Below are 27,016 nucleotides of genomic sequence, written 5' to 3'. Positions count from 1 at the left end.
CAGACGGGGTCTAGTGATAATTGTAATGTGGAATCAGTGAGGGTAACCAGACGGGGTCTAGTGATAATTGTAATGTGGAATCAGTGAGGGTAACCAGACGGGGTCTAGTGATAATTGTAATGTGGAATCAGTGAGGGTAACCAGACGGGGTCTAGTGATAATTGTAATGTGGAATCAGTGAGGGTAACCAGACGGGGTCTAGTGATAATTGTAATGTGGAATCAGTGAGGGTAACCAGACGGGGTCTAGTGATAATTGTAATGTGGAATCAGTGAGGGTAACCAGACGGGGTCTAGTGATAATTGTTTGTGTTTCTGTTGGTCAGAGGGAGAAGGCGCTCAGAGTAAAACAAATGGGGGCAAGAAAAGTTAATTGTTTCGCTCTCAAGAAAGGGGCACCAATGAAAGGAGTGATAATTGGGGTAGCAGTAAATATAAAAGTTGACCAGCTGAGGGGAAAGATTCCTGGTGTATGTGATGCTCGTCGTTTGACGTGACGCAGACAGGGTGGCGAGTGGGGAAACAGAAGAGTCCATGTCTGTTCGTTTTAGTTTTGAAGTTGAGTCTTTGCCTGAAAAGTGAAGTTAGGATATAGAAGTTATCCTGTACGAGTGTATGTGCCAAATACATTACAATGTTACCGGTGTCAAGCTGATGGACATGTGACAGCAGTGTGTAGGAGGGGAGGTCCAAGGTGTGAGAAGTGTCCAGAAGGACAGGAGACAGCAGTGTGTAGGAGGGGAGGTCCAAGGTGTGAGAAGTGTCCAGAAGGGCAGGAGACAGCAGTGTGTAGGAGGGGAGGTCCAAGGTGTGAGAAGTGTCCAGAAGGGCAGGAGACAGCAGTGTGTAGGAGGGGAGGTCCAAGGTGTGAGAAGTGTCCAGAAGGACAGGAGACAGCAGTGTGTAGGAGGGAGGTCCAAGGTGTGAGAAGTGTCCAGAAGGGCAGGAGACAGCAGTGTGTAGGAGGGGAGGTCCAAGGTGAGAAGTGTCCAGAAGGACAGGAGACAGCAGTGTGTAGGAGGGGAGGTCCAAGGTGTGAGAAGTGTCCAGAAGGGCAGGAGACAGCAGTGTGTAGGAGGGGAGGTCCAAGGTGTGAGAAGTGTCCAGAAGGACAGGAGACAGCAGTGTGTAGGAGGGGAGGTCCAAGGTGTGAGAAGTGTCCAGAAGGACAGGAGACAGCAGTGTGTAGGAGGGGAGGTCCAAGGTGTGAGAAGTGTCCAGAAGGACAGGAGACAGCAGTGTGTAGGAGGGGAGGTCCAAGGTGTGAGAAGTGTCCAGAAGGGCAGGAGACAGCAGTGTGTAGGAGGGAGGTCCAAGGTGTGAGAAGTGTCCAGAAGGACAGGAGACAGCAGTGTGTAGGAGGGGAGGTCCAAGGTGTGAGAAGTGTCCAGAAGGGCAGGAGACAGCAGTGTGTAGGAGGGGAGGTCCAAGGTGTGAGAAGTGTCCAGAAGGACAGGAGACAGCAGTGTGTAGGAGGGGAGGTCCAAGGTGTGAGAAGTGTCCAGAAGGGCAGGAGACAGCAGTGTGTAGGAGGGGAGGTCCAAGGTGTGAGAAGTGTCCAGAAGGACAGGAGACAGCAGTGTGTAGGAGGGGAGGTCCAAGGTGTGAGAAGTGTCCAGAAGGGCAGGAGACAGCAGTGTGTAGGAGGGGAGGTCCAAGGTGTGAGAAGTGTCCAGAAGGGCAGGAGACAGCAGTGTGTAGGAGGGGAGGTCCAAGGTGTGAGAAGTGTCCAGAAGGGCAGGAGACAGCAGTGTGTAGGAGGGGAGGTCCAAGGTGTGAGAAGTGTCCAGAAGGACAGGAGACAGCAGTGTGTAGGAGGGGAGGTCCAAGGTGTGAGAAGTGTCCAGAAGGGCAGGAGACAGCAGTGTGTAGGAGGGGAGGTCCAAGGTGTGAGAAGTGTCCAGAAGGACAGGAGACAGCAGTGTGTAGGAGGGGAGGTCCAAGGTGTGAGAAGTGTCCAGAAGGACAGGAGACAGCAGTGTGTAGGAGGGGAGGTCCAAGGTGTGAGAAGTGTCCAGAAGGACAGGAGACAGCAGTGTGTAGGAGGGGAGGTCCAAGGTGTGAGAAGTGTCCAGAAGGGCAGGAGACAGCAGTGTGTAGGAGGGAGGTCCAAGGTGTGAGAAGTGTCCAGAAGGACAGGAGACAGCAGTGTGTAGGAGGGTAGGTCCAAGGTGGTCCAGAAGGACAGGAGACAGCAGTGTGTAGGAGGGGAGGTCCAAGGTGTGAGAAGTGTCCAGAAGGGCAGGAGACAGCAGTGTGTAGGAGGGGAGGTCAAGGTGTGAGAAGTGTCCAGAAGGGCAGGAGACAGCAGTGTGTAGGAGGGGAGGTCCAAGGTGTGAGAAGTGTCCAGAAGGGCAGGAGACAGCAGTGTGTAGGAGGGGAGGTCCAAGGTGTGAGAAGTGTCCAGAAGGGCAGGAGACAGCAGTGTGTAGGAGGGGAGGTCCAAGGTGTGAGAAGTGTCCAGAAGGACAGGAGACAGCAGTGTGTAGGAGGGGAGGTCAAGGTGTGAGAAGTGTCCAGAAGGGCAGGAGACAGCAGTGTGTAGGAGGGTAAGAGGTCAAGGTGTGAGAAGTGTCCAGAAGGGCAGGAGACAGCAGTGTGTAGGAGGGAGGTCCAAGGTGTGAGAAGTGTCCAGAAGGGCAGGAGACAGCAGTGTGTAGGAGGAGGTCCAAGGTGTGAGAAGTGTCCAGAAGGACAGGGTGAGACAGCAGTGTGTAGGAGGGAGGTCCAAGGTGTGAGAAGTGTCCAGAAGGGCAGGAGACAGCAGTGTGTAGGAGGGGAGGTCAAGGTGTGAGAAGTGTCCAGGAGGACAGGAGACAGCAGTGTGTAGGAGGGAGGTCCAAGGTGTGAGAAGTGTCCAGAAGGGCAGGAGACAGCAGTGTGTAGGAGGGGAGGTCCAAGGTGTGAGAAGTGTCCAGAAGGGCAGGAGACAGCAGTGTGGGAGGGAGGTCAGAAGGTGTGAGAAGTGTCCAGAAGGGCAGGAGACAGCAGTGTGTAGGAGGGGAGGTCCAAGGTGTGAGAGAAGTGTCCAGAAGGGCAGGAGACAGCAGTGTGTAGGGAGGAGGTCCAAGGTGTGAGAAGTGTCCAGAAGGACAGGAGACAGCAGTGTGTAGGAGGGGGAGGTCCAAGGTGTGAGAAGTGTCCAGAAGGACAGGAGACAGCAGTGTGTAGGAGGGGAGGTCCAAGGTGTGAGAAGTGTCCAGAAGGGCAGGAGACAGCAGTGTGTAGGAGGGGAGGTCCAAGGTGTGAGAAGTGTCCAGAAGGGCAGGAGACAGCAGTGTGTAGGAGGGGAGGTCCAAGGTGTGAGAAGTGTCCAGAAGGGCAGGAGACAGCAGTGTGTAGGAGGGGAGGTCCAAGGTGTGAGAAGTGTCCAGAAGGGCAGGAGACAGCAGTGTGTAGGAGAGGAGGTCCAAGGTGTGAGAAGTGTCCAGAAGGGCAGGAGACAGCAGTGTGTAGGAGGGGAGGTCCAAGGTGTGAGAAGTGTCCAGAAGGGCAGGAGACAGCAGTGTGTAGGAGGGGAGGTCCAAGGTGTGAGAAGTGTCCAGAAGGACATGAGACAAAGAAATGTGTAGTATTGGGGAAAGTAGTGGAATGTGTTAATTGTAGGGGTACCCATGGAGCTGGGGATCAGAAATGGCAGCTTGAGGTTTCTAGGGTTAGAGTAGTACAGAAGTTGTCATATGCTGAGGCAGTGAAGAAAGTAGAGGAAGATGGGTTAAGGAGGAGGAGTGGTGAGAGTTGTAGAGATATACCAGTACAGAGGGAGGAGTGGTGAGAGTTGTAGAGATATACCAGTACAGAGGAGGAGTGGTGATAGTTGTAGAGATATACCAGTACAGAGGGAGGAGTGGTGAGAGTTGTAGAGATATACCAGTACAGAGGAGGAGTGGTGAGAGTTGTAGAGATCTACCAGTACAGAGGGAGGAGTGGTGAGAGTTGTAGAGATATACCAGTACAGAGGAGGAGTGGTGAGAGTTGTAGAGATATACCAGTACAGAGGGAGGAGTGGTGAGAGTTGTAGAGATCTACCAGTACAGAGGGAGGAGTGGTGAGAGTTGTAGAGATCTACCAGTACAGAGGGAGGAGTGGTGAGAGTTGTAGAGATCTACCAGTACAGAGGAGGAGTGGTGAGAGTTGTAGAGATAGAGAGGAGGAGTGGTGAGAGTTGTAGACCAGTACAGAGGAGGAGTGGTGAGAGTAGTAGAGATCTACCAGTACAGAGGAGGAGTGGTGAGAGTAGTAGAGATATACCAGTACAGAGGAGGAGTGGTGAGAGTTGTAGAGATATACCAGTACAGAGGAGGAGTGGTGAGAGTTGTAGAGATCTACCAGTACAGAGGAGGAGTGGTGAGAGTAGTAGAGATCTACCAGTACAGAGGGAGGAGTGGTGAGAGTAGTAGAGATATACCAGTACAGAGGAGGAGTGGTGAGGAGTTGAGTAGAGATCTACCAGTACAGAGGAGGAGTGGTGAGAGTAGTAGAGATATACCAGTACAGAGGGAGGAGTGGTGAGAGTTGTAGAGATCTACCAGTACAGAGGGGGAGGAGGGTAAGAGTTGTAGAGATCTACCAGTACAGAGGAGGAGTGGTGAGAGTTGTAGAGATCTACCAGTACAGAGGGAGGAGTGGTGAGAGTAGTAGAGATATACCAGTACAGAGGGAGGAGTGGTGAGAGTAGTAGAGATCTACCAGTACAGAGGAGGAGTGGTGAGAGTTGTAGAGATCTACCAGTACAGAGGAGGAGTGGTGAGAGTTGTAGAGATCTACCAGTACAGAGGGAGGAGTGGTGAGAGTAGTAGAGATATACCAGTACAGAGGGAGGAGTGGTGAGAGTTGTAGAGATATACCAGTACAGAGGAGGAGTGGTGAGAGTTGTAGAGATCTACCAGTACAGAGGGAGGAGTGGTGAGAGTTGTAGAGATCTACCAGTACAGAGGAGGAGTGGTGAGAGTTGTAGAGATCTACCAGTACAGAGGAGGAGTGGTGAGAGTTGTAGAGATATACCAGTACAGAGGGAGGAGTGGTGAGAGTTGTAGAGATATACCAGTACAGAGGAGGAGGGTGTGAGAGTTGTAGAGATATAAAGTACAGAGGGAGGAGTGGTGAGAGTTGTAGAGATATACCAGTACAGAGGAGGAGTGGTGAGAGTTGTAGAGATATACCAGTACAGAGGAGGAGTGGTGAGAGTTGTAGAGATATACCAGTACAGAGGAGGAGTGGTAAGAGTTGTAGAGATATACCAGTACAGAGGAGGAGTGGTAAGAGTTGTAGAGATCTACCAGTACAGAGGAGGAGTGGTGAGAGTTGTAGAGATATACCAGTACAGAGGAGGAGTGGTGAGAGTTGTAGAGATCTACCAGTACAGAGGAGGAGTGGTAAGAGTTGTAGAGATATACCAGTACAGAGGAGGAGTGGTGAGAGTTGTAGAGATATACCAGTACAGAGGGAGGAGTGGTGAGAGTTGTAGAGATCTACCAGTACAGAGGAGGAGTGGTGAGAGTTGTAGAGATATACCAGTACAGAGGAGGAGTGGTGAGAGTTGTAGAGATATACCAGTACAGAGGAGGAGTGGTGAGAGTTGTAGAGATATACCAGTACAGAGGGAGGAGTGGTGAGAGTAGTAGAGATATACCAGTACAGAGGGAGGAGTGGTGAGAGTTGTAGAGATCTACCAGTACAGAGGGAGGAGTGGTGAGAGTAGTAGAGATATACCAGTACAGAGGAGGAGTGGTGAGAGTTGTAGAGATCTACCAGTACAGAGGAGGAGTGGTGAGAGTTGTAGAGATATACCAGTACAGAGGAGGAGTGGTGAGAGTAGTAGAGATCTACCAGTACAGAGGAGGAGTGGTGAGAGTTGTAGAGATATACCAGTACAGAGGAGGAGTGGTGAGAGTTGTAGAGATATACCAGTACAGAGGAGGAGTGGTAAGAGTTGTAGAGATATACCAGTACAGAGGAGGAGTGGTGAGAGTTGTAGAGATCTACCAGTACAGAGGAGGAGTGGTGAGTTGTAGAGATATACCAGTACAGAGGAGGAGTGGTGAGAGTTGTAGAGATATACCAGTACAGAGGAGGAGTGGTGAGAGTTGTAGAGATCTACCAGTACTGAGGAGGAGTGGTGAGAGTTGTAGAGATCTACCAGTACAGAGGAGGAGTGGTGAGAGTTGTAGAGATATACCAGTACAGAGGAGGAGTGGTGAGAGTTGTAGAGATATACCAGTACAGAAAGTGATATAAGTTTCAGTAAGATTGAATTTTTAGCATTTATAGCAATGGTTATCAACTGTACTGCAAGGGATGGAACGGAAGTTGCATAAAATTGACATTGTGGTGGCAGCTGCAGAGAGGTATTTGGGTGTGTGAGACTTGACATCAGAAGAGTTACAGGATGTGTTAAGTGGTGATGTCCCATCCTTTCAGGATGATGGAATGAGGTAGGAATAAATACATTTAATTAGTGGAGTAGGGTGGTGTTAATTTATTATAGATTGTTTTTATGTGTGAGTGTAATGTTAGATGGTAGGGTATTTATTTAGTACATTTTTCTTTTTCAAGCAAAGTATAAGGGAGTTGTACTCCAGTCTAGTAGGTGGCGGTAATGCAACGAATTGGATGCCAACCGTCGTTAAATCTCGAAGAAGAAGCCACTAGGTGGAGGCAAATAGTAAGAAATAGACAGGGCTTCGATAGCACTGGGGCGGTGCTCTTCGTCCACACACTTCCTGAAAATGGGCTTGGAAGAGAGTTTGGACACGAAATGCGCTTTGGTATCTTTACCAAAACACTCATACTGGTTTGACTTTTGGCTGTTTGTGATGTTTGACATCGCATTTTTCCTCGTTATGTATTTCATAGTTCCCTAGCTAAAATGGTAAGTTTGAGTACAACTGCAAAACCCCAGATAGCTAGCTACAAATTAGACTTGCTAGCTATGGTGGCTAAGGAAGTGAGAGTGCCAGTTAAGTTAGTTGTGTTTGAGCACACCCTGTGTATTTTAAAGTTAGCTAATTTATCATATTAAAAAAATATACACATACATACATACATGCATACATACATACATACATACATACACAAATACCACTTGTTGTATCTGGTTGCGCACCAGAACATGTGTATTGAAGGTTATTAAAACATTGTTGAATTGTATCCCTTGCAGGAGTGACTTGGAATTCTAGACTTGAAGTGCCGCCCCCTTTAACCATGACCCCCTGCTGGCTGAAATGATCGATCTTTAAAAAGGAGTGTTTACACCACTGAGGTATGAGGTTTACACCCCTCGACCAGATTGGTGTTCAAATTATATTGGATGTCTTCCTTTGTTAGGCCTATATGTTGTTTTTAACTGCCTACATTTTGGTATTATATGAAATATTTACCAGTATTTTTCAGTATGTCCAGAAAATAGCAAAATTGTGAGACCATAACATTTGAATATGCCTGTTGTTGAAATCAAGACAATAATTTGTGGCAGTCTGACTACTTAAAATGTGAAACTCAACTTCAATACAACACCTCACTCTGGATAAAAGTGGCTGCTAAATGACTGCAATGTCACAAGAACTGCAGGTTAACATGATGTAGCTAGTGGAATAAAGTGTGCTCTCTCTCTAAAATGTGTATGTCTGATTTGGATATGACACGATTGAGAGAAGGCGACTTGATTGAGCCACCTAAACATGATGATTGGAACAAGATTACAGCAATAAGGGGAAAGAGATGTATTCCCGGTCTCTTGAACAAAGATCCTACTGAAACTACATCGGCATAAACCAGAGATCTGTAATTCCATGTCTGGAATAAAAGTGATGTACACTATGAGATAAACCTATGTAAATCACAAAATAAACATGTTTTTTTCTGTCACATTCTGAGATGTGCATAGTGGAATCATATTTACTAATAATTTTGACATGTTTTATACAAATATATAGTTTGTTTTTGTATCTTGTGTTTTTGTAGTAGCACAGTAAATAAAGACAGCCGGAAGTTTACACCAGAGTCGTGCCAATGTATGGTCGGTAGGTGGCAGTATAAGCGCCTTTTCCCATTGATGGACCAGAGAGGAAGAAAACTTTCCCGGAAGATAAAAAAGAAGAGGAAGGACGCTAGCCTGCCAGATAGTGGATAAGCTAAACTATTATACTCCCAAATGTGTTTCTGTGATTTATATAAACCAAACTAGTTTATTAAAGTTATATAAGTCACAACTCAATTATCCATAATGATGGAAATCTGTGTCACGACAAAACCAGTGGAGAATGCAGGTTCGTTTAAAATAAGTACCCAGCTAACGTTGGCTAGCAACTTGCGGCTACTGTTAGTTATATCAAAGATACAGGCTGTCTAGGGTGGACTATCCATTGGGGTAGACTAGCTACTAGAAGATGGATCGAATAGATAAAATAGTTGGGCCACTGATTCACATTTTAGCTACATCTTTATTTGCTAGCGTCTACTCAAGTTATGCGGCAATGTAACGTTATGCCTCCTAACCCGCATTACCAATAATTATTGTCCCAAGATTGTCTCGTCTCTCTCACCAAACTCAATGACTAATTTTTGCCCGTAGATATCTTCCTCCCGTTATCCTCTTTGCGCCTGTTGATACCACCTCTGAGGCTGCTCTCTGCGGCCATGTGGCAAGTAGCGCAACGAAGAGATGTCATGGATTATGAGAAACTAGAGGAGTTCGTCGGCCTGGTGACAGCGACCGTTCCAGACCTGTTGAATGAGAAACAGAGGGCCAAGCTTCTTCTGCGGCTGCGAACAAGGGTTAGTGGCGAATACAGTTAAGGATGATGTTTTTGTAAACTGGAACCCCTAACAGCAGTAGTTTGGACAGTGTGTTTAGAGCCATCTCTGATTAAAACGGTCTTTCTTTATATTGGCTTTATGTAGCTGCTGATTAGTTAGGTTCTGTCCATTTTCCTGATTGCATGGGGGTTGTCCATGGTCCTGATCAGTTGGGTTCTGTCTACTGTCCTGATTGCTCAGGTTCTGTCAGTGGTCATCATCTGTTGGGTGCTGTTGTCTACTTCCTTGAATACTGTTATTCCTTTCAGGTGATACTAGAGTTGTGCTCCACTGATCATACAGCTGATATCCAGATCATCCAACCCACCTGGACAGAATTCGCCCCCTGGACACACAGGGGTAAGTAATGATACTCTGTGGAGGACAACTTCAATTTAGCATGGGGCCATATGTATCAAACTTCTCGGAGGAGGAGTGCTGATCTAGGATCAGGTCCCCCCTGTCCTTGTAATCCTTGTAATTGTGATATAAAATGCTTAACTGATCCTAAATCAGCTTACTTTGAGATGCTTGATGTATATGGCCCCTGGTCTTTATGGAACCGCCTTTGCCATTCCTATCATTTGAAATGTGCTTATTTAAATCACGTATTTGCCTAGGATAAGATAGAATTAAAACATTGACATAATGAATAAGCAACCGTCAGATCCTTTGCACCAATTAGCTTGCGCTAATTTCCAGTGCTTGTTCCTATATGTCAAGGCCATCAAGGACAGCAGTGTTGCTCCCTCTTATTTTCAGTGGTGGGTGACAGTGGTTTACTGTTCCCTTATCACTGATAAGTTCTATTTCACAGAGTGGAGATGCTGAGGTGGATGCAGAAGAGGCCATCTTCCTGGAGCTCATCCAGACTTTGCTGAAAGACCCAGCAGAGAGAGAACACTTTTTCCAGGTCAGTCTGCCTCCATCATATGTTAAGGTCTCTCTCTCTAGCTTCCTGGTTCTGTTTAGTTACCAAAGACTATTTACAGTCCTTGGAATTATATTACCCCGGAGGGGTAGGACCAGCTAGGACCAGCTTCCCCGCCCCCAATCTAACCTTGACCATCAGTGGGGTAAATGCAGAACTGACCCAAGATTAGCATCTAGGGTCAACTTCACCCTACACCAATTATATCCCCATCTATCTTGATTCCAGGAGGTGTTTCCAACGGAGTACGGCGCCAGCTATGACACAGATATGCAACTACTTGTGTGGGAATTCCTTTCTAAACTGGAGAAGATATTGCCAGTACCAGACCTTGGACAGGTAGCACAAAGTAACACCTCACTAGGTCACCTTCAGCTGGGTTCAAGTCCCCTTCTGTTATTGTATTGGGAAAATCCTGCAGTGCTGACCATGATGGCAACATTTAGACTGGTTAAGTTATAGGAGGGTAATATGTTCTGTTATAGGAGGGTAATATGTTCTGTATCTTATTAGGAGAAGATATCCAAGCTGTACTGTCACTTTCTGCACATAACCTCTGCCTTATAGCCACTCCGGGGCCACGCTGTTAGCTGAGGTGCTAGCCACCGGCTTCTCTGGTGTTCTTGAAATGGGCCTAGCATTTTGAAACATTCCCCAGTGTGAAAAAAAACATGTCAACTTTCCAGCATATTGTCACTCACTTGTTTGCATCTCTGCTCCTATAGACTGTGTCATGGCTCAGTTCTGCTCCCTCTGTCCTGGAGGAGTGTTTGCAGGCCCTCTCTCAACCTGAGGACCTGAAATCCCTGCTGCAACACCACACATGTCTTGAGAACTTGGGCACTCAGAGTAAGGAGGAAATATTGAATGTCTTTCTCTGTTACTACATATAATAAAATGTGGAGACTGTGGTATGCCCTGTAAAAACAACCACCTAATGCTTGTGCTGCCTCTGTCACATTATTAGTCTCCTTTTCCCATTGTATTCCTTCAGGTCACACCGTTGAGATGTCTTCTCAGGTCTTTGCCTGTTCCCAGTGCCCATTCTTTCACATGCAGGAATCCTACCTCCTCCAGCACATTGAGCGAAATCACCCAGAGGAGTACAGCAAGCTCCAGAAAACTGAAGAGAACCCAGCGCTTCCCGGGAAAAAGTTCCCCCGTCCTGAATTCCCCAAGCCTTTCCCCATCCACGCAAGCTCTGAACCCGGTGCTCACACATGTCACGAGTGTGGAAAGACTTTCACTCGCTCATCAGACGTGACCAGGCACCAGCGCATTCACACAGGGGAGCGTCCGTACACCTGCAAGGAGTGCGACAAGGGTTTCAAAACTCCTGGGATCTGACGAGGCATCAGCGGATTCACACCGGGAACGCCCATATATCTGCCCTCAATGTGGCAAGGGGTTCACCCAACTGGGCCTACTGTCCCTGCACTTCACCAGAACGCCTTGTGGCCAGAGTGCTGATCCCCCACTACAGTCCACAGAGCAACAGGAGGAGCCAAACGACAAAGGGAGTGGTCAGTACAAGTGTCAGAAATGTGGGGCTAGCTTTGACACCGTACTAGAGCGGCTGAAGCATAGGCAAACCCACGTGGTGAATCGCCATTACAAGTGTTCCCAGTGCGAGAAGATCTACGGCCGCCCGTCTGACCTGAGGAGACATCAGATGAAGCACACCGGAGAGAGACCCTTCCCCTGCGCAGAGTGCGGCAAGGGCTTCACTCACGTGTGGCTGCTGAACAAGCACCGGCAAATCCACACCAAGGAGCGGCCGTACCCGTGCCCGGAGTGCGGCAAGAGTTTCACCCAGTTACAGATACTGAACAGACACCAACTGATTCACAACGGGCAGAGGCCTTTCCAGTGCTCCTTCTGCGAGAAAAGTTTTACTCAGCTCGCGGGCCTGACGAGACACGAGAGGATTCATACAGGGGAGAGGCCATACCTCTGCACCGTCTGTCAGAAGACCTTCTTAACACATGGGGAGCTGGTAAGACACCAACGCAGCCACAGCGACTTCAGACCGTTCTCTTGCTCTCAGTGTCCCAAGAGCTTCAAAACCAAGCGTGCACAGAGTGAACACATGAATACCCACACAGGGGAGCGACCGTTCTCTTGCGCACACTGTGGGAAGGAGTTTGCCAAGTCTACTTCCCTCATAAGACACAACCTGATGCACACAGGGAGAGACCGCATCAGTGCGCTCAGTGTGGCAAGACCTTCCTTACCTCTGGGGAGCTGCTCCTCCACAGACGAATACACACAGGGGAGCGGCCATACCCGTGCTCGGTCTGTGAACGGAGGTTTAGGTGTTCGTCAGACCTGACCATGCATCTGCGGACACACACAGGAGAGCGCCCATACTCCTGTATGTTGTGTAAGAAGTGCTTCTCCACCTCAACGCGTCTCAAAAGGCACCTGCGCACTCACATAGGGAAAGGTGTGTAATCATGGCAAGAACCTTCGAAAATATTGTCATGTATATTAATTTATTTTCCAAATCATGTTTATGGACTGCATTACTGACTAGTATGAGGACACAAAATATATGCATGTTACTAAAACTCAGCCTTACAACATGCTCTATTAAAAAATACAATTATGCCTTTAATTCACATTAAACATTTTATTTTAACACTTGGTGTGGAAATTTTCTTGGCTCATCTCTTGTATTTCCCTGTTAACAGTTCAACACAAATGTTGTACACACACATTTTCCAACAGTAGACCTGTATTCGATCAGCCCACTGCCCATAAACTAGTCAACTGAAAAACAATATGATGCGCCCTCCCTGATCAGATGGCTTTTCTGTTTCGTTATGAAGTACTGCACCAAGCAAGATTGGTGTGAAATAATTACAAGTGGAAAGATACCCCTTTGAGGTTAAAGCACCAGTCATGTGAGAAATGTTGAAATAAGCAACCAATGATTTAAATTATCATTGGGCACAATGGTAAGGTTTGGTTAGGTAATTATAATTTGAGGTTGAGTTGACAAAATTAAATTCTAACACTACACAAATATGCTTTCTGATATACTAAGGTGAATGCACCAATTTGTAAGTCGCTCTGGATAAGAGCGTCTGCTAAATGACTTAAATGTAAATGTACTAAGGCTTTTTCTGTTAATGGCATCAACCATATCAAGGATGGACATGTATTCAAACATTTGATTTAGCATGCTTAGGTCATCCATCTTTTAATATGAGAAAATACTATGGTTCATTATGGAGTATTTTATTACAACTTAACTTTTCTTAATAAAGTATACCATTTATTATCGGGGGGGGGGATCGTGTCGTTCACTACAACCGTCACGCAGAGTAAACGTTAAACCTAACAACACACCCCTGGAGTCTAACGAGCTACTGACACCTACTGGTGGAGATCGAGTCGTGTCTGGCGACAAAATTCAGGTGACGATTAACATCTCGCCTGTAAACTTTACAAAACAAGGTTCTTCAAAATCCCTTTCTTTTATGATTCTGTCAAAACATAATGCAGCTAGCTATTCATGGGTTGCACAGATGCCGCATCATATTGATGTCCAACTGATACTCAGTCTTTCTGAACTGGGGCTAATGACATTGCTAAAGTAGACAACCTTTGTAGAAAACAAAATTGGCATCATTATGATGTCAAGTTTACTTGAGAAATGGCAGTGTTGTCATCATGAGCTAAGCAAAGTTCGACAGAAAAAGCTAGCAGTGCTAACGTTAAGCTAACTAAAACGTCGATGCCCAGTCGTAGCTAGCTAAAGTTATACTGCATATAAAGTCAATCTGGCGACATTACAATGATGACAAAAGCTTGTCCTACTAATTATTTTCCTCCTTTTTAAAATGTCATTGTGTTTCCAAGCCACGGTAATGCACTTCATACAATATCTTCATCAACACCAAGACCACATGAAATAGAATGCTCAGCTGGGCATCAGTCGAATCAAACGAATGTTCAAAACAATATTGTATGACGAAACGCGCAGCCCAGGAATACAATGAAACCACGTGTTATCACGCGACATTTGCCTGGTTCACTGTGTTCCATTTGTTTTGAATCTAAGCAACTGCAACAATGCCGAAGAGAGGGAGAAAGGTATGTCGATTGATAGACTATATTTCTGAAAGGCTACAAAACAATAATTTATTACCGGATAAATTACTGTAGAAGTCGTGTTTCAAACGGTGTTTAACTAGAGTGTGTGTGTATTTGTTTATTTTAACATGGAACTAGAAGAAGAGGTCAACCCCTGTAACCATCGAGAACGCCAGGTGAATTTACATTAGAAAATTGAGGCCCACATAGATCCAATTTAATTATAATATGTAATTCTATATTTAGGCCTATATAAAAAAATGTCCCAGAGAAAACAATCTAATGAATTATCTAATAGTGTCATTAATGTCACATGCAACCCCAGCTATGGTAAAGGAAGTTTCTAATGAACTCCACCAACAGAGTGAAGCAGAGACAAGTCTGTCTTTGTGGAATTCAGCTACGACTACATTGATTCACCAAAAGTCAATACTTGTAAAAATATATACTGTATATATAATGAAATGCTTACCTTGTACCCATGTTTGTCCTCAGTAGTTGCGTGCCTTTCTTTGTTTGATGAAATCCATACTTTTTCAATAAACCTTAATCAAATACAACCACCTGCTGTTTCCTTAAGATTCAATTGGCACATGCTCATTTTCACTGAGTTGCCATCTTAGAGCAACAGCAATGAGCAAACAGTCAGTGGTTGTATTTGATTAACATTTATTGAAAAGGTATGGATTTCATCAAATAAAGGCACGCAACTACAGAGGACAAACATAGGTACAAGGTAAGCATTTCATTATTTACATTTTTTGAAGAATTGACCTTGGACGAATCAATGTTGTCAGAGCTGAATTCCACAAAGACTGTTCTCCACAAAGCCTGTTCATCAGAAATGTCCTTCACCATGGAGGGGAGTTTAGTCAGCTAACACTGACTAATGCATATATGGTCAAATATCTGCAGGAACAATGAGACGACACATGACTCGATACGCCGTTACGCAGGAAAAATTGTGGTGAGCCATCAATTGTGAACGATACCTTTGCTCTATGTATGTGGTTTCACTGTATAAACATTTGCCTTGACTTTGTATTAATGAACCTGCATCATCTTAAACATACATCTTGCATTTACTTGTAGGACTACATTGCCCAGTCAACCACTGCTTTCTCTCAGGAAGATGTTTCCGGTATAGGCCTACATAACATCTTGGGGAAGACTGTAGAGGGCCTTCTCCAAAAAGTGTGCGGAGGGGTCTCAAGCATCCTGAACAAGTATTTGTATGGGGCGGGGTGTTGTCTGATGCGGTGATCCCAGTAAATCTCTTGCCTGTAGCTTCAAATGGAGACAATCGGAAAATGGAAAAAAGATGGCAGGACTGCACTGAGGAAGACTGTGAACTGATAATTATCCGACTGACAGGGACTGTAATTATCACCATGTTGGATAGTGTTATGGAGAGTTGCAGGACGGACCCCACACACAGTTCTTTCTTAGAAGAACTGGGGCTCACCATGGAAATGGTAACGATCATACGTGAAGTAGCAGAATGTGCAGCAAACGCCACAAGTAATGATTTCAGTCAGTTCACAGTTGGAGGAGTTCCTCTCTTTCAGAGACCACTGAGCAATCTCTCCTCTGGGCCGAGTCAACCAGCATCCCCCCAAAATGCCTTGCCAACATCCACTGTTCCCACACCTGTCTCAAAGGTGAGCTCAGCCAGTCCCAGATCCACTGACTCAGGGACCACACAAGTCAGGAAGCCAAGACAATCAACAGAAGGAGTTCAGAGACTCTCCGAAAGGCAGCAGAATCCAGGGGAGGAGATCACGTCTCTAGTGATTGAAACCATTCTACGGTCAGTTGCGGATTTAGCCAGGCATGGACTTCTGCCAAGCTGCACCCAGTAGACTGGATGCCCCCTTTTTATGGAGGTGATGCAGAAAACAAACATGTGAAGCCAATTCATAAAAGCATTAATTAAACAAATATGTTGTTAAAAGGTGAGTCAGCAGTTTGTTTCTATGGCAACAAAAACATGAAATAAAGTCAAATGTACGACTGTTTTTAATTTTTAATGAAAGCCTTATGAAGGGATTTAACACAGAACGTTGTGTTAAACGATGAATGTCAGTTATAGAATCAAGTACTGAATGTGAAATGGCAGTGCAGATATAATGATATGATATTTTCCAACAACAAAATAATGTTTAACAAGACTCCATCCAAGAATACATTCAGGTCACCAGATGGTGATAATAGAATAATAGCATTGATTATAGCAAGCAACACTGTACGAAAACTCAGATAGTCTAATAAAATAAAAAATATGAACCTTAAAAAAAGGTGTAGAAGTTACATGCCTGAGTTCATTTTGGATTTTCAATATTCAGGAGTTGCATATTCCTTTCCTTTGGACCAATGGTGGGGAGTAAAGCTGTGCATTGAAACAAACTCAGGGCTCACCAGCCATACAATCAATAATGCAGTTTTCATGTGGTTTGAGTTTGTACCCATGAAATACATGTCAAGATGCTAACACTTGAAAGTTCAGCTGACACAATATGTAATATTTCCCTGTATATAATCAACAGGTACAGGTATTTAAAGTCCCCCCCCACACACACGTTAAAGCCATGTATGCGAAGCAAATAGGCTACAATATGTATGCACACACACATACAGGGAAATAACATCAAAGTCGCAATTGCAACACTGTTGCACATGGAGCCTGGTATGGCCTTGTACATATGAGCCAGTGGACAGCGCCTAGTGCTGAAAACGTAAAAGCGCTGTTTTGATTTGGACATTTGGCATCTGACGTAGCTAGCTAAAGTCTACTAACGCTTCGAATACTTGAACACAAACAATCATCAACTTGTTGCTTGCTAAAAGAAACAGTAGCTTGCTAGCTCCCGATTTTTGCTTGATATAGTTAAACTCGAGCGTTTGGTCGTTTGTTTGAGGGACGCTGTGATTGATTTTGACAAAATTAGGTAAATTAGGTCAATTATCTTGAGTTATGAGTTTGCTATTTTTTTTTAAATACATTTTCCACTACAACTGCGTTGTTAATTTGCTACGTAACTTAGCTGACGTTAGTTGCTGACAATGCAGCATGTTATTTAAAAAAAAATGTAATTCTTTGACAACTATTCAGGTTATGTTAATGTGTAGAAAACACAGTCAATACTGAACCATACATTTTTCCTTCCAGCTGGCAGAGAAAGCCATTAGGGAAGCTGTGCACACAGTTCTGATAGATGGACGCCATGGGGAGTTTTCAAGCCTAAGAATAATGGAGCTGAAATGCATTGATATGTCTAAGACACCTAAAGCCCAATCAACCTTGGAGTCCATTCATCTGCCCAAAGACAGTAATGACAGCTTGAAATCAGGATCCTGTGAGGACTCCCTGATTGCTGAACCTCATGCTGACCAAGTTGACACCATCAAGGCATCTATGAACACTGAAATCCACTCAGTGGTTCCTAAGGCCACAGTGGTCTATGCTAACCAACCCGAGGCACTGTCCAGTGAAGTGCTTCTGGGCACTGAAGGTAATGGAGATGTTGCTGACCGTGCTGTGGTGGGTTCTCTGACTCCAGACTGTGACCTGGCATTGGTTGAAGGGCTGGACCCTGGGTGGCACACCCCCCTGGTACTGATGGAGACCTTGGTGAATCCTGGCAATGACTCTGACCTGACTGTGTCTGACTCCAGTGAAGTGTCTCTGATCACTGACGACCTGCCAGTGGTGGACTCAGCTGTTGACTCCAGTGATCACTGGCGACCTGCCAGTGGTGGACTCAGCTGTTGACTCCAGTGAAGTGTCTCTGATCACTGACAACCTGCCAGTGGTGGACTCAGCTGTTGACTCCAGTGAAGTGTCTCTGATCACTGACGACCTGCCAGTGGTGGGACTCAGCTGTTGACTCCAGTGAAGTGTCTCTGATCACTGACGACCTGCCAGTGGTGGACTCAGCTGTTGACTCCAGTGAAGTGTCTCTGATCACTGACGACCTGCCAGTGGTGGACTCAGCTGTTGACTCCAGTGAAGTGTCTCTGATCACTGACGACCTGCCAGTGGTGGACTCAGCTGTTGACTCCAGAGGGCAGCAGAGGGCAGAGGATGACTTACAAAGCACTGACCAGCTGCTAACGAGGTCCTGTGCAGATTGTGTGACCCCAGAGAAGCACTATGCTGTACCGTTTGAGGACTCTTTGAACTCTGACAAGGAAATCTCCCTCAACATTAAAGACCATGATGACCGACCTGCAGTAGACTTTAGCAGAGATTCTGTGAGCTCGTCTGACCAGTCTTTGTCCCTTGTTGCCACTGCTCTTGGATCAATAGTCACTATTGACTCTTTCAATAAGGCTCTGTTGTTTTCCAATATGTTCGACCAAGGCAAAGATAACTCTATTTACCAGCCTGTAGTGAAGTCTCAGACCACTGAAAATCTAATTAACCCCACTTTGGTGTCAGAGTCCATTCAATCTCTCATCAATGAAATCCTGGAAGATAACATTATCTCAGCCCCTGATGACAGAACTCTGTTCACTACAGACCATGTAGGATCACATGAGATTGAAATATTTATATCTAGAATGCACTTAGGCAGTGTTATCACCTGTCATGATGACCAGTTTTTGGAGCCAGACAGTGAGGATGACATGGTTGACCCTTTGTCTCACACCAGTCATAGCCATCATCTGTGCGAGTCAGTCATGAGGCCCAAAGGTCAAGTCCAACTCAGTGGACATACTTGGTCACCCTCTTATGAGACTGATGACTGCCGTCGCTATGCTCAAGACCACAACGTGATGGAATACAAATTGAAATACAGCTGGGACCTAAAGTCTGCATGGGTTTCTGTGCCACACTACATTCTGACGAGAGGGGAGAGTGTGACCAAAAGGATGGAGGGAGAGAAGAAGTATGGAGAAAAGGAATGGGAGAAGTGCTCCTCACAGTGTGACAGGAACTCTCTGATTGGTGAGTATTGTGATAATTATGTAGTTGATTATATTTCTATACATATTTTGACCACAGGAAAGGGTAGCCTATGTTTCCATGTTACTACAAGGTAGAAATAGATTAAATTGAATCCAACATTTTAATTATTGTGATTATTGGTGTAAATTTAGATTACAGGTATGTATTGATTGGATTTAAATGTTCCCTCTCGCTCTTTAGAGCATAATGGACAGTGGAGGATAGCCAGAGCAGTAGAGGCAGACACTGAAGAAATCCTTCCCAAGCCGTACATGAGAGACTTAGTTATGTACGATGGATTCAACCAGCTAAATGAGGAGAGGGTGGGAAATCAGCTGGTCCTCTCCTCTCTCAAGGGCTCTCAATGAGGTTAAGAAGGACACAGCTTTTGGAGGTCATTGAGAGAGGGGATCAATACATTTACGAGAGAAAATGAGAGAATTAAAGATGAGATGAAGAAGAAAGACATGAGGAACTTTAACAGTGCCAAAGATCGAAGGGCAGAGAGAAAGAGGGCAAGGAGGAGGGAGTGAGAGCGGGAGAGGAACTGTGATTTGACCACATGGATGCCCTCCCGGTCCGGAATGGAAAGTTCCATTATAGGACTCCGTCCCAGGCCTCCGTCCCGGCCACTGCTCAGAGAACCAGTCTTAGCCAGAACCAGCTTCAGCCGCACCGACGCCAGAACGATAAAGGTTAGGAGATGATCCTGCAAAGGAGCCGCATTGCCTACAAGATCAAGTGCCTGCAACGCCGGAAAGCGGCTGCTGAGGGGTTGACACTGACTGAGGGAGGTGGAGGACCTGAGGATGGGGGTGACGGAGAGACAGTGATGGACATTACAGGGCAAAGTAAGAAAGCCTCAAAGCGCAAGGGGTCAAAGGGCAAAGAGAGTGGAGGAGGGGAAGGTAGTGACTGGGCCAAATTCGGTCTGGAGGAAATTGTGGAGACCGATGACAGGAATAAAGAGAAGAGAACCAAAGTACGGACAGGGCAGAGAAGTAAGGACAAGCGAAGAGAAGAACGAGAGAGACAAAGATGTAGTAAGGAAACAGATTTGATCTCAGATGAATTAGCAAGAATGGACATAGAAAAATAGATGGACATAAAGCGGATGAGACGATTAGCAAGATCTCTGAGGAAAATATTTCTAACAACTGTTGCGTAGAGACAAATGAGGGAGAAAAATATGATAGAAAACAGATTAAAGAAAAGACGAGCAGAACAAATGTACATACTGATGAGGGAGTGATGAGCAAAGCATCATGGGAAAGAGAAGAGGCTGGAGAGGAGAATGCTAAGACATTTCAAGAGAGCTTAAAAGTCCAGGGTAAGAGCATAACATTCAAGTTAATGATAAGTATAATGTGTCATAAATCACATTTTATTTGTCACACCAGGTGTTCACCTTACAGTGAAATGCCTACTTACAAGCTCTTAACCAACAGTGCAGTTGTAAGAAAATACCAACACAAAAAAGATAAGAGATAAGAAAAACAAATATTTAAGGAACAGCAGTAAATAACAATATCGGGGCGAAATACAAGATGTACCAGTTCAGAGTCAATGTGGAGGCTATATACAGGGTGTACCAGTTCAGAGTCAATGTGGAGGCTATATACAGGGTGTACCAGTTCAGAGTCAATGTGGAGGCTATATACAGGGTGTACCAGTTCAGAGTCAATGTGGAGGCTATATACAGGGTGTACCAGTTCAGAGTCAATGTGGAGGCTATATACAGGGTGTACCAGTTCAGAGTCAATGTGGAGGCTATATACAGGGTGTACCAGTTCAGAGTCAATGTGGAGGCTATATACAGGGTGTACCAGTTCAGAGTCAATGTGGAGGCTATATACAGGGTGTACCAGTTCAGAGTCAATGTGGAGGCTATATACAGGGTGTACCAGTTCAGAGTCAATGTGGAGGCTATATACAGGGTGTACCAGTTCAGAGTCAATGTGGAGGCTATATACAGGGTGTACCAGTTCAGAGTCAATGTGGAGGCTATATACAGGGTGTACCAGTTCAGAGTCAATGTGGAGGCTATATACAGGGTGTACCAGTTCAGAGTCAATGTGGAGGCTATATACAGGGTGTACCAGTTCAGAGTCAATGTGGAGGCTATATACAGGTGTACCAGTTCAGAGTCAATGTGGAGGCTATATACAGGGTGTACCAGTTCAGAGTCAATGTGGAGGCTATATACAGGGTGTACCAGTTCAGAGTCAATGTGGAGGCTATATACAGGGTGTACCAGTTCAGAGTCAATGTGGAGGCTATATACAGGGTGTACCAGTTCAGAGTCAATGTGGAGGCTATATACAGGGTGTACCAGTTCAGAGTCAATGTGGAGGCTATATACAGGGTGTACCAGTTCAGAGTCAATGTGGAGGCTATATACAGGGTGTACCAGTTCAGAGTCAATGTGGAGGCTATATACAAGGTGTACCAGTTCAGAGTCAATGTGGAGGCTATATACAGGGTGTACCAGTTCAGAGTCAATGTGGAGGCTATATACAGGGTGTACCAGTTCAGAGTCAATGTGGAGGCTATATACAGGGTGTACCAGTTCAGAGTCAATGTGGAGGCTATATACAGGGTGTACCAGTTCAGAGTCAATGTGGAGGCTATATACAAGGGTGTACCAGTTCAGAGTCAATGTGGAGGCTATATACAGGGTGTACCAGTTCAGAGTCAATGTGGAGGCTATATACAGGCTAGGTGTACCAGTTCAGAGTCAATGTGGAGGCTATATACAGGGTGTACCAGTTCAGAGTCAATGTGGAGGCTATATACAGGGTGTACCAGTTCAGAGTCAATGTGGAGGCTATATACAGGGTGTACCAGTTCAGAGTCAATGTGGAGGCTATATACAGGGTGTACCAGTTCAGAGTCAATGTGGAGGCTATATACAGGGTGTACCAGTTCAGAGTCAATGTGGAGGCTATATACAGGTGTACCAGTTCAGAGTCAATGTGGAGGCTATATACAGGGTGTACCAGTTCAGAGTCAATGTGGAGGCTATATACAGGGTGTACCAGTTCAGAGTCAATGTGGAGGCTATATACAGGGTGTACCAGTTCAGAGTCAATGTGGAGGCTATATACAGGGTGTACCAGTTCAGAGTCAATGTGGAGGCTATATACAGGGTGTACCAGTTCAGAGTCAATGTGGAGGCTATATACAGGGTGTACCAGTTCAGAGTCAATGTGGAGGCTATATACAGGGTGTACCAGTTCAGAGTCAATGTGGAGGCTATATACAGGGTGTACCAGTTCAGAGTCAATGTGGAGGCTATATACAGGGTGTACCAGTTCAGAGTCAATGTGGAGGCTATATACAGGGTGTACCAGTTCAGAGTCAATGTGGAGGCTATATACAGGGTGTACCAGTTCAGAGTCAATGTGGAGGCTATATACAGGGTGTACCAGTTCAGAGTCAATGTGGAGGCTATATACAGGGTGTACCAGTTCAGAGTCAATGTGGAGGCTATATACAGGGTGTACCAGTTCAGAGTCAATGTGGAGGCTATATACAGGGTGTACCAGTTCAGAGTCAATGTGGAGGCTATATACAGGGTGTACCAGTTCAGAGTCAATGTGGAGGCTATATACAGGCCGGTTCAGAGTCAATACATACAGGGTGTACCAGTTCAGAGTCAATGTGGAGGCTATATACAGGGTGTACCAGTTCAGAGTCAATGTGGAGGCTATATACAGGGTGTACCAGTTCAGAGTCAATGTGGAGGCTATATACAGGGTGTACCAGTTCAGAGTCAATGTGGAGGCTATATACAGGGTGTACCAGTTCAGAGTCAATGTGGAGGCTATATACAGGGTGTACCAGTTCAGAGTCAATGTGGAGGCTATATACAGGGTGTACCAGTTCAGAGTCAATGTGGAGGCTATATACAGGGTGTACCAGTTCAGAGTCAATGTGGAGGCTATATACAGGGTGTACCAGTTCAGAGTCAATGTGGAGGCTATATACAGGGTGTACCAGTTCAGAGTCAATGTGGAGGCTATATACAAGGTGTACCAGTTCAGAGTCAATGTGGAGGCTATATACAAGGTGTACCAGTTCAGAGTCAATGTGGAGGCTATATACAGGGTGTACCAGTTCAGAGTCAATGTGGAGGCTATATACAGGGTGTACCAGTTCAGAGTCAATGCTGGTGTAGGCTATATACAGGGTGTACCAGTTCAGAGTCAATGTGGAGGTGTACTATATACATATACAGGTGTACCGGTTCAGAGTCAATGTGGAGGCTATATACAGGGTGTACCAGTTCAGAGTCAATGTGGAGGCTATATACAGGGTGTACCAGTTCAGAGTCAATGTGGAGGCTATATACAGGGTGTACCAGTTCAGAGTCAATGTGGAGGCTATATACAGGTGTACCAGTTCAGAGTCAATGTGGAGGCTATATACAGGGTGTACCAGTTCAGAGTCAATGTGGAGGCTATATACAGGGTGTACCAGTTCAGTGGAGTCAATGTGGAGGCTATATACAGGGTGTACCAGTTCAGAGTCAATGTGGAGGCTATATACAGGGTGTACCAGTTCAGAGTCAATGTGGAGGCTATATACAGGGTGTACCAGTTCAGAGTCAATGTGGAGGCTATATACAGGGTGTACCAGTTCAGAGTCAATGTGGAGGCTATATACAGGGTGTACCAGTTCAGAGTCAATGTGGAGGCTATATACAGGGTGTACCAGTTCAGAGTCAATGTGGAGGCTATATACAGGGTGTACCAGTTCAGAGTCAATGTGGAGGCTATATACAGGTGTACCAGTTCAGAGTCAATGTGGAGGCTATATACAGGGTGTACCAGTTCAGAGTCAATGTGGAGGCTATATACAGGGTGTACCAGTTCAGAGTCAATGTGGAGGCTATATACAGGGTGTACCGGTTCAGAGTCAATGTGGAGGCTATATACAGGGTGTACCTGTTCAGAGTCAATGTGGAGGCTATATACAGGGTGTACCAGTTCAGAGTCAATGTGGAGGCTATATACAAGGTGTACCAGTTCAGAGTCAATGTGGAGGCTATATACAAGGTGTACCAGTTCAGAGTCAATGTGTCAAGGTAATTGGGGTAATTATGTACATGCAGGTAGGGTTATTAAAATGGCTATGCATAGATAATAACAGAGAGTAGCAGCAGCATAGGGGGAGTGGGGGGGATAATCTGGGTAGCCATTTGATTAGCTGTTCAGGAGTCTTATGGCTTGGGATAAGAGCTGTTTAGAAGCGTCTTGGACCTAGACATGTCGCTCCGGTACGGCTTGCCATGCGGTAGCAGAGAGAACAGTCTATGACTAAGGTGGCAATTTTTAGGGCCTTCCTCTGACACCGCCTGATATAGAGGTCCTGGATAGCAGGAAGCTTGGCCCCGGTGATGTACTGGGCCATAGACACTACCCTCTGTAGTGCCTTGCGGTCGGAGGCCGAGCAGTTGCCATACCAGGCAGTGATGCAACCCGTCAGGATGCTCTCGATGGTGCAGCTGTAAAACCTTTTGAGGATCTGAGGAACCATGCCAAATCTTTTCAGTCTCCTGAGGGGGAAAAGGTTTTGTCGTGCCCTCTTCACGACTGTCTTGATGTGCTTGAAACATGTTAGTTTGTTGGTGATGTGGATGCCAAGGGACTTGAAGCTCTCAACCTGCTCCACTACAGCCCTGTCGCTGAGAATGGGGCCGTGCTCAGCTCTCCTTTCCCTGTAGTCCACAATCATCTCCTTTGTCTTGATCACGTTGAGGGAGAGGTTGTTGTCCTTGCACCACATGGTCAGGTCTCTGACCTCCTCCCTATAGGCTGTCTCATCATTTTCGGTGATCAGGTGATGACACTGTTGTGATCAGGTGATGACATTGTTGTGATCAGGTGATGACATTGTCATCAGCAATGATGGTTAATGATAGTGTTGGAGTTGTGCCTGGCCGTGCAGTCATGAGTGAACAGGGAGTACAGGAGGGGACTGAGCACGCACCCCTGAGGGGCCCCCGTATTGAGGATCAGCGTGACGGATGTGTTGTTACCTACCCTTACCACCTGGGAGCGGCCCATCAGGAAGTCTAGGATCCAGTTGCAGGTGTCTAGTCCCAGGGTCCATAGCTTAGTGATGAGCTTTGAGGACACTATGGTGTTGAATGCTGAGCTGTAGTCAATGAATAGCATTCTGGCATAGGTGTTCCTTTTGTCCATGTGGAAAAGGGCAGTGTGGAATGCAATAAAGATTGCATCATCTCTGGATCTGTTGGTGCGGTATGCAAATTGGAGTGGGTCTACGGTTTCTGGGACAATGGTGTTGATGTGAGCCATGACCAGCCTTTCAAAGCATTTCATGACTACAGACGTGGGTCAGTAGTCATTTAGGTAGGTTACCTTCGTGTTCTTGGGCACAGGGACTAGGGTAGTCTGCTTGAAACATGTTGGTATTACAGACTCAGTCAGGGACAGGTTGAAAATATCAGTGAAGACACTTGCCAGTTGGTTAGCGCATGCTCGGAGTACACGTCCTGGTAATCCATCTGGCCCTGCGGCCTTGTGAATGTTGACCTCTTTAAAGGTCTTACTCACATTGGTTGCGGAGAGCGTGACCACACAGTCAGTGTTACTTGCCTCGAAGCGAACATAGAAGTTATTTAGCTCATCTGGTAGGCTCGTGTCACTGGGCAGCTCTCGGTTGTGCTTCCCTTTGTCGTCTGTAATAGTTTGCAAGCCCTGCCACATCCAACAAGCGTCGGTGCCGGTGTAGTACGATTAGATCTTAGTCCTGTATTGACACTTAGGCTGTTTGATGGTTCGTCGGAGGTCATAGGAGGATTTCTTATAAGCTTCTGGGTTAGAGTCCCGCTCCTTGAAAGCAGCAGCTCTGCCCTTTAGCTCGGTGCGAATGTTGCCTGAAATCCATGGTTTCTGGTTGGGGTATGTACGTACAGTCACTGTGGGGATGACGTCCTCGATGCACTTATTGATAAAGCCAGTAACTGATGTGGTGTACTCCTCAATGCCATTGGCAGAATCCCGGAACATATTCCAGTCTCTGCCAGCAAAACTATCCTGTAGTTTAGCATCTGCTTCATCTGACCACTGTTTTATAGACAGAGTCACTGGTGCTTCCTGCTTTAATTTAGTCTTGTAAGCAGGAATCAGGAGGATAGAGTTCTGGTCAGATTTGCCAAATGGCAGACGAGGGAGAGCTTTGTACACGTCTCTGTGTGTGATGTAAAGGTGGTCTAGAATTGTTTTCTCTCTGGTTGCACATTTAACATGCTGATAGAAATTCATTAAAACTGATTTAAGTCTCCCTGCATTAAAGTCACCGGCCAACATAACTGATGTTGATATAAATGTTTGTCCTGTTTGTGAATTATGAGTGAACTGATTTTTTTTGTTTTACTTTCAGAGGTCATAGATGGAGAGGAAGGTCCTACAGGAAGAAAGTTAGAGGATCAGAAGGCCAGAGACAGTGAGGAGATACAAAACAGTGATGGATATGTGAAAATGAGAGAGATTGGTAAAAGAAAGGAAGTGGAGGTAGAGGTTACAAAAATCTGTACCTCCTGTGATGAAATGTCCATCATGGTTCTGGAGAACCAAGGCAATGCTAGGCCTATGACAGACTCCCAGACTCCATTGAAGGGCAAAGGAAAGCAACAACATAGCCTTCCATACAAGAGAACAGAAGGACTTCAAGAGGAGATCAATTCAAAGGGTGAAATGCTTCAGGGTGGAAGACAAGTAAACTTCCCTTTGTGTCAGGCACAGAAACACAGAAGTCCGGGTGTGTTGGGTGATGTTGCAGGCTCCTGGAGAAAGGAGAAAAGAGTCCACAAGGAGAAAGACAGAGAGGAGAAGGACAGAGTGGGCCAGACATGGCGAGACCAGGGGGGAAATGACAGGGAGCAATGGAATGGAGAGACAGAGAGGGGTGGAGTTGGTAGGAGTAGAAGAGCTAGACAGAGAGGAAACCAGTTGCTGCTTTTTTCTAGGCAAAAGCACAGCAACTGGAATGACTCTCATCCATCAGAGAGCAGCTGTGACTGGAGGAGCAGGGAGAAAGAGGTGCCTGAGAAACATGTTGAGAGTAGGATGGATAAGGCAGAGAGGTGAGAGGCCTCTGAAGAGGGAAAAGAGCTAAAGGAAAGAAATACATTGATGTGTGTTAAATAAATATTATTTCAGATATCAGAAATTGGATTATAGAAGTTATTGGTAAATCCAGGCACAT

The 27,016-nt window shown here is 45.8% G+C and overlaps 4 protein-coding genes and 1 long non-coding RNA gene across 6 annotated transcripts; all 5 read left to right on the top strand.

Moving 5' to 3' along the window:
- The first annotated feature begins 6,677 nt into the window (after nucleotides 1-6,677).
- Nucleotides 6,678-11,307, top strand: LOC127926712 (zinc finger protein 34-like). Of its 2 annotated transcripts, none has more exons than XR_008124929.1 (7): nucleotides 6,678-6,870; nucleotides 7,159-8,266; nucleotides 8,572-8,774; nucleotides 9,065-9,155; nucleotides 9,613-9,708; nucleotides 9,955-10,065; nucleotides 10,452-10,575. XR_008124929.1 is itself a non-coding variant. In XM_052512214.1 (7 exons), the coding sequence occupies exons 5-7, from the start codon at nucleotides 9,997-9,999 to the stop codon at nucleotides 11,071-11,073; spliced, it is 546 nt and encodes a 181-aa protein (XP_052368174.1). In that variant the 5' UTR covers nucleotides 6,678-6,870; nucleotides 7,159-8,774; nucleotides 9,065-9,155; nucleotides 9,613-9,708; nucleotides 9,955-9,996; the 3' UTR covers nucleotides 11,074-11,307. The 2 variants fall into 2 exon arrangements, 1 of the variants encoding a protein (XP_052368174.1); XM_052512214.1 differs by adding an exon at nucleotides 10,721-11,307 and having other exon boundaries at nucleotides 7,159-8,774.
- LOC127926711 (zinc finger protein interacting with ribonucleoprotein K-like) lies at nucleotides 11,077-12,369 on the top strand. The gene has a single exon (XM_052512213.1). It carries the CDS (start codon nucleotides 11,399-11,401, stop codon nucleotides 12,056-12,058), a length of 660 nt encoding a protein of 219 aa, XP_052368173.1. The 5' UTR covers nucleotides 11,077-11,398; the 3' UTR covers nucleotides 12,059-12,369.
- An 807-nt stretch (nucleotides 12,370-13,176) lies between these two features.
- LOC118374005 (uncharacterized) lies at nucleotides 13,177-15,894 on the top strand. Its single transcript, XR_008124930.1, has 4 exons — nucleotides 13,177-13,827; nucleotides 13,966-14,003; nucleotides 14,743-14,794; nucleotides 14,920-15,894. It is a non-coding gene; the product is annotated as an uncharacterized LOC118374005 (long non-coding RNA).
- Nucleotides 15,895-17,077: 1,183 nt separating this feature from the next.
- Nucleotides 17,078-19,146, top strand: LOC127926716 (uncharacterized). The gene is made up of 3 exons (XM_052512218.1): nucleotides 17,078-17,536; nucleotides 17,695-18,778; nucleotides 18,980-19,146. The coding sequence occupies exons 1-3, from the start codon at nucleotides 17,078-17,080 to the stop codon at nucleotides 19,144-19,146; spliced, it is 1,710 nt and encodes a 569-aa protein (XP_052368178.1).
- A 732-nt stretch (nucleotides 19,147-19,878) lies between these two features.
- LOC127926708 (uncharacterized) lies at nucleotides 19,879-26,997 on the top strand. The gene is made up of 2 exons (XM_052512210.1): nucleotides 19,879-20,108; nucleotides 26,192-26,997. Exons 1-2 carry the CDS (start codon nucleotides 20,030-20,032, stop codon nucleotides 26,896-26,898), a joined length of 786 nt encoding a protein of 261 aa, XP_052368170.1. The 5' UTR covers nucleotides 19,879-20,029; the 3' UTR covers nucleotides 26,899-26,997.
- Nucleotides 26,998-27,016: the final 19 nt, after the last annotated feature.

The sequence above is a fragment of the Oncorhynchus keta genome, unplaced genomic scaffold (genome assembly GCF_023373465.1).
Source record: "Oncorhynchus keta strain PuntledgeMale-10-30-2019 unplaced genomic scaffold, Oket_V2 Un_contig_8101_pilon_pilon, whole genome shotgun sequence".
Classification (NCBI taxonomy): Eukaryota; Metazoa; Chordata; class Actinopteri; order Salmoniformes; family Salmonidae; genus Oncorhynchus; species Oncorhynchus keta.
The sequence above is the reverse complement of the archived record's forward strand: the minus strand, read 5'-3'. Positions and strand labels throughout refer to the sequence as shown.

What these genes read in the sequence shown, in the direction of transcription:
- LOC127926712 (XM_052512214.1), top strand. Translation starts at nt 9,997, where the DNA reads ATGCAACTACTTGTGTGGGAATTCCTTTCTAAACTGGAGAAGATATTG. An exon ending in CAGTACCAGACCTTGGACAG is followed by an intron (nt 10,066 to 10,451) that starts GTAGCACAAAGT and finishes CTGCTCCTATAG; the next exon opens with ACTGTGTCATGGCTCAGTTC. An exon ending in TGAGAACTTGGGCACTCAGA is followed by an intron (nt 10,576 to 10,720) that starts GTAAGGAGGAAA and finishes GTATTCCTTCAG; the next exon opens with GTCACACCGTTGAGATGTCT.
- LOC127926711 (XM_052512213.1), top strand. Translation starts at nt 11,399, where the DNA reads ATGAAGCACACCGGAGAGAGACCCTTCCCCTGCGCAGAGTGCGGCAAG.
- LOC127926716 (XM_052512218.1), top strand. Translation starts at nt 17,078, where the DNA reads ATGGAGCTGAAATGCATTGATATGTCTAAGACACCTAAAGCCCAATCA. An exon ending in TCACTGACGACCTGCCAGTG is followed by an intron (nt 17,537 to 17,694) that starts GTGGACTCAGCT and finishes ACGACCTGCCAG; the next exon opens with TGGTGGGACTCAGCTGTTGA. An exon ending in TGACAGGAACTCTCTGATTG is followed by an intron (nt 18,779 to 18,979) that starts GTGAGTATTGTG and finishes CTCGCTCTTTAG; the next exon opens with AGCATAATGGACAGTGGAGG.
- LOC127926708 (XM_052512210.1), top strand. Translation starts at nt 20,030, where the DNA reads ATGAGCAAAGCATCATGGGAAAGAGAAGAGGCTGGAGAGGAGAATGCT. An exon ending in AGAGAGCTTAAAAGTCCAGG is followed by an intron (nt 20,109 to 26,191) that starts GTAAGAGCATAA and finishes TTTTACTTTCAG; the next exon opens with AGGTCATAGATGGAGAGGAA.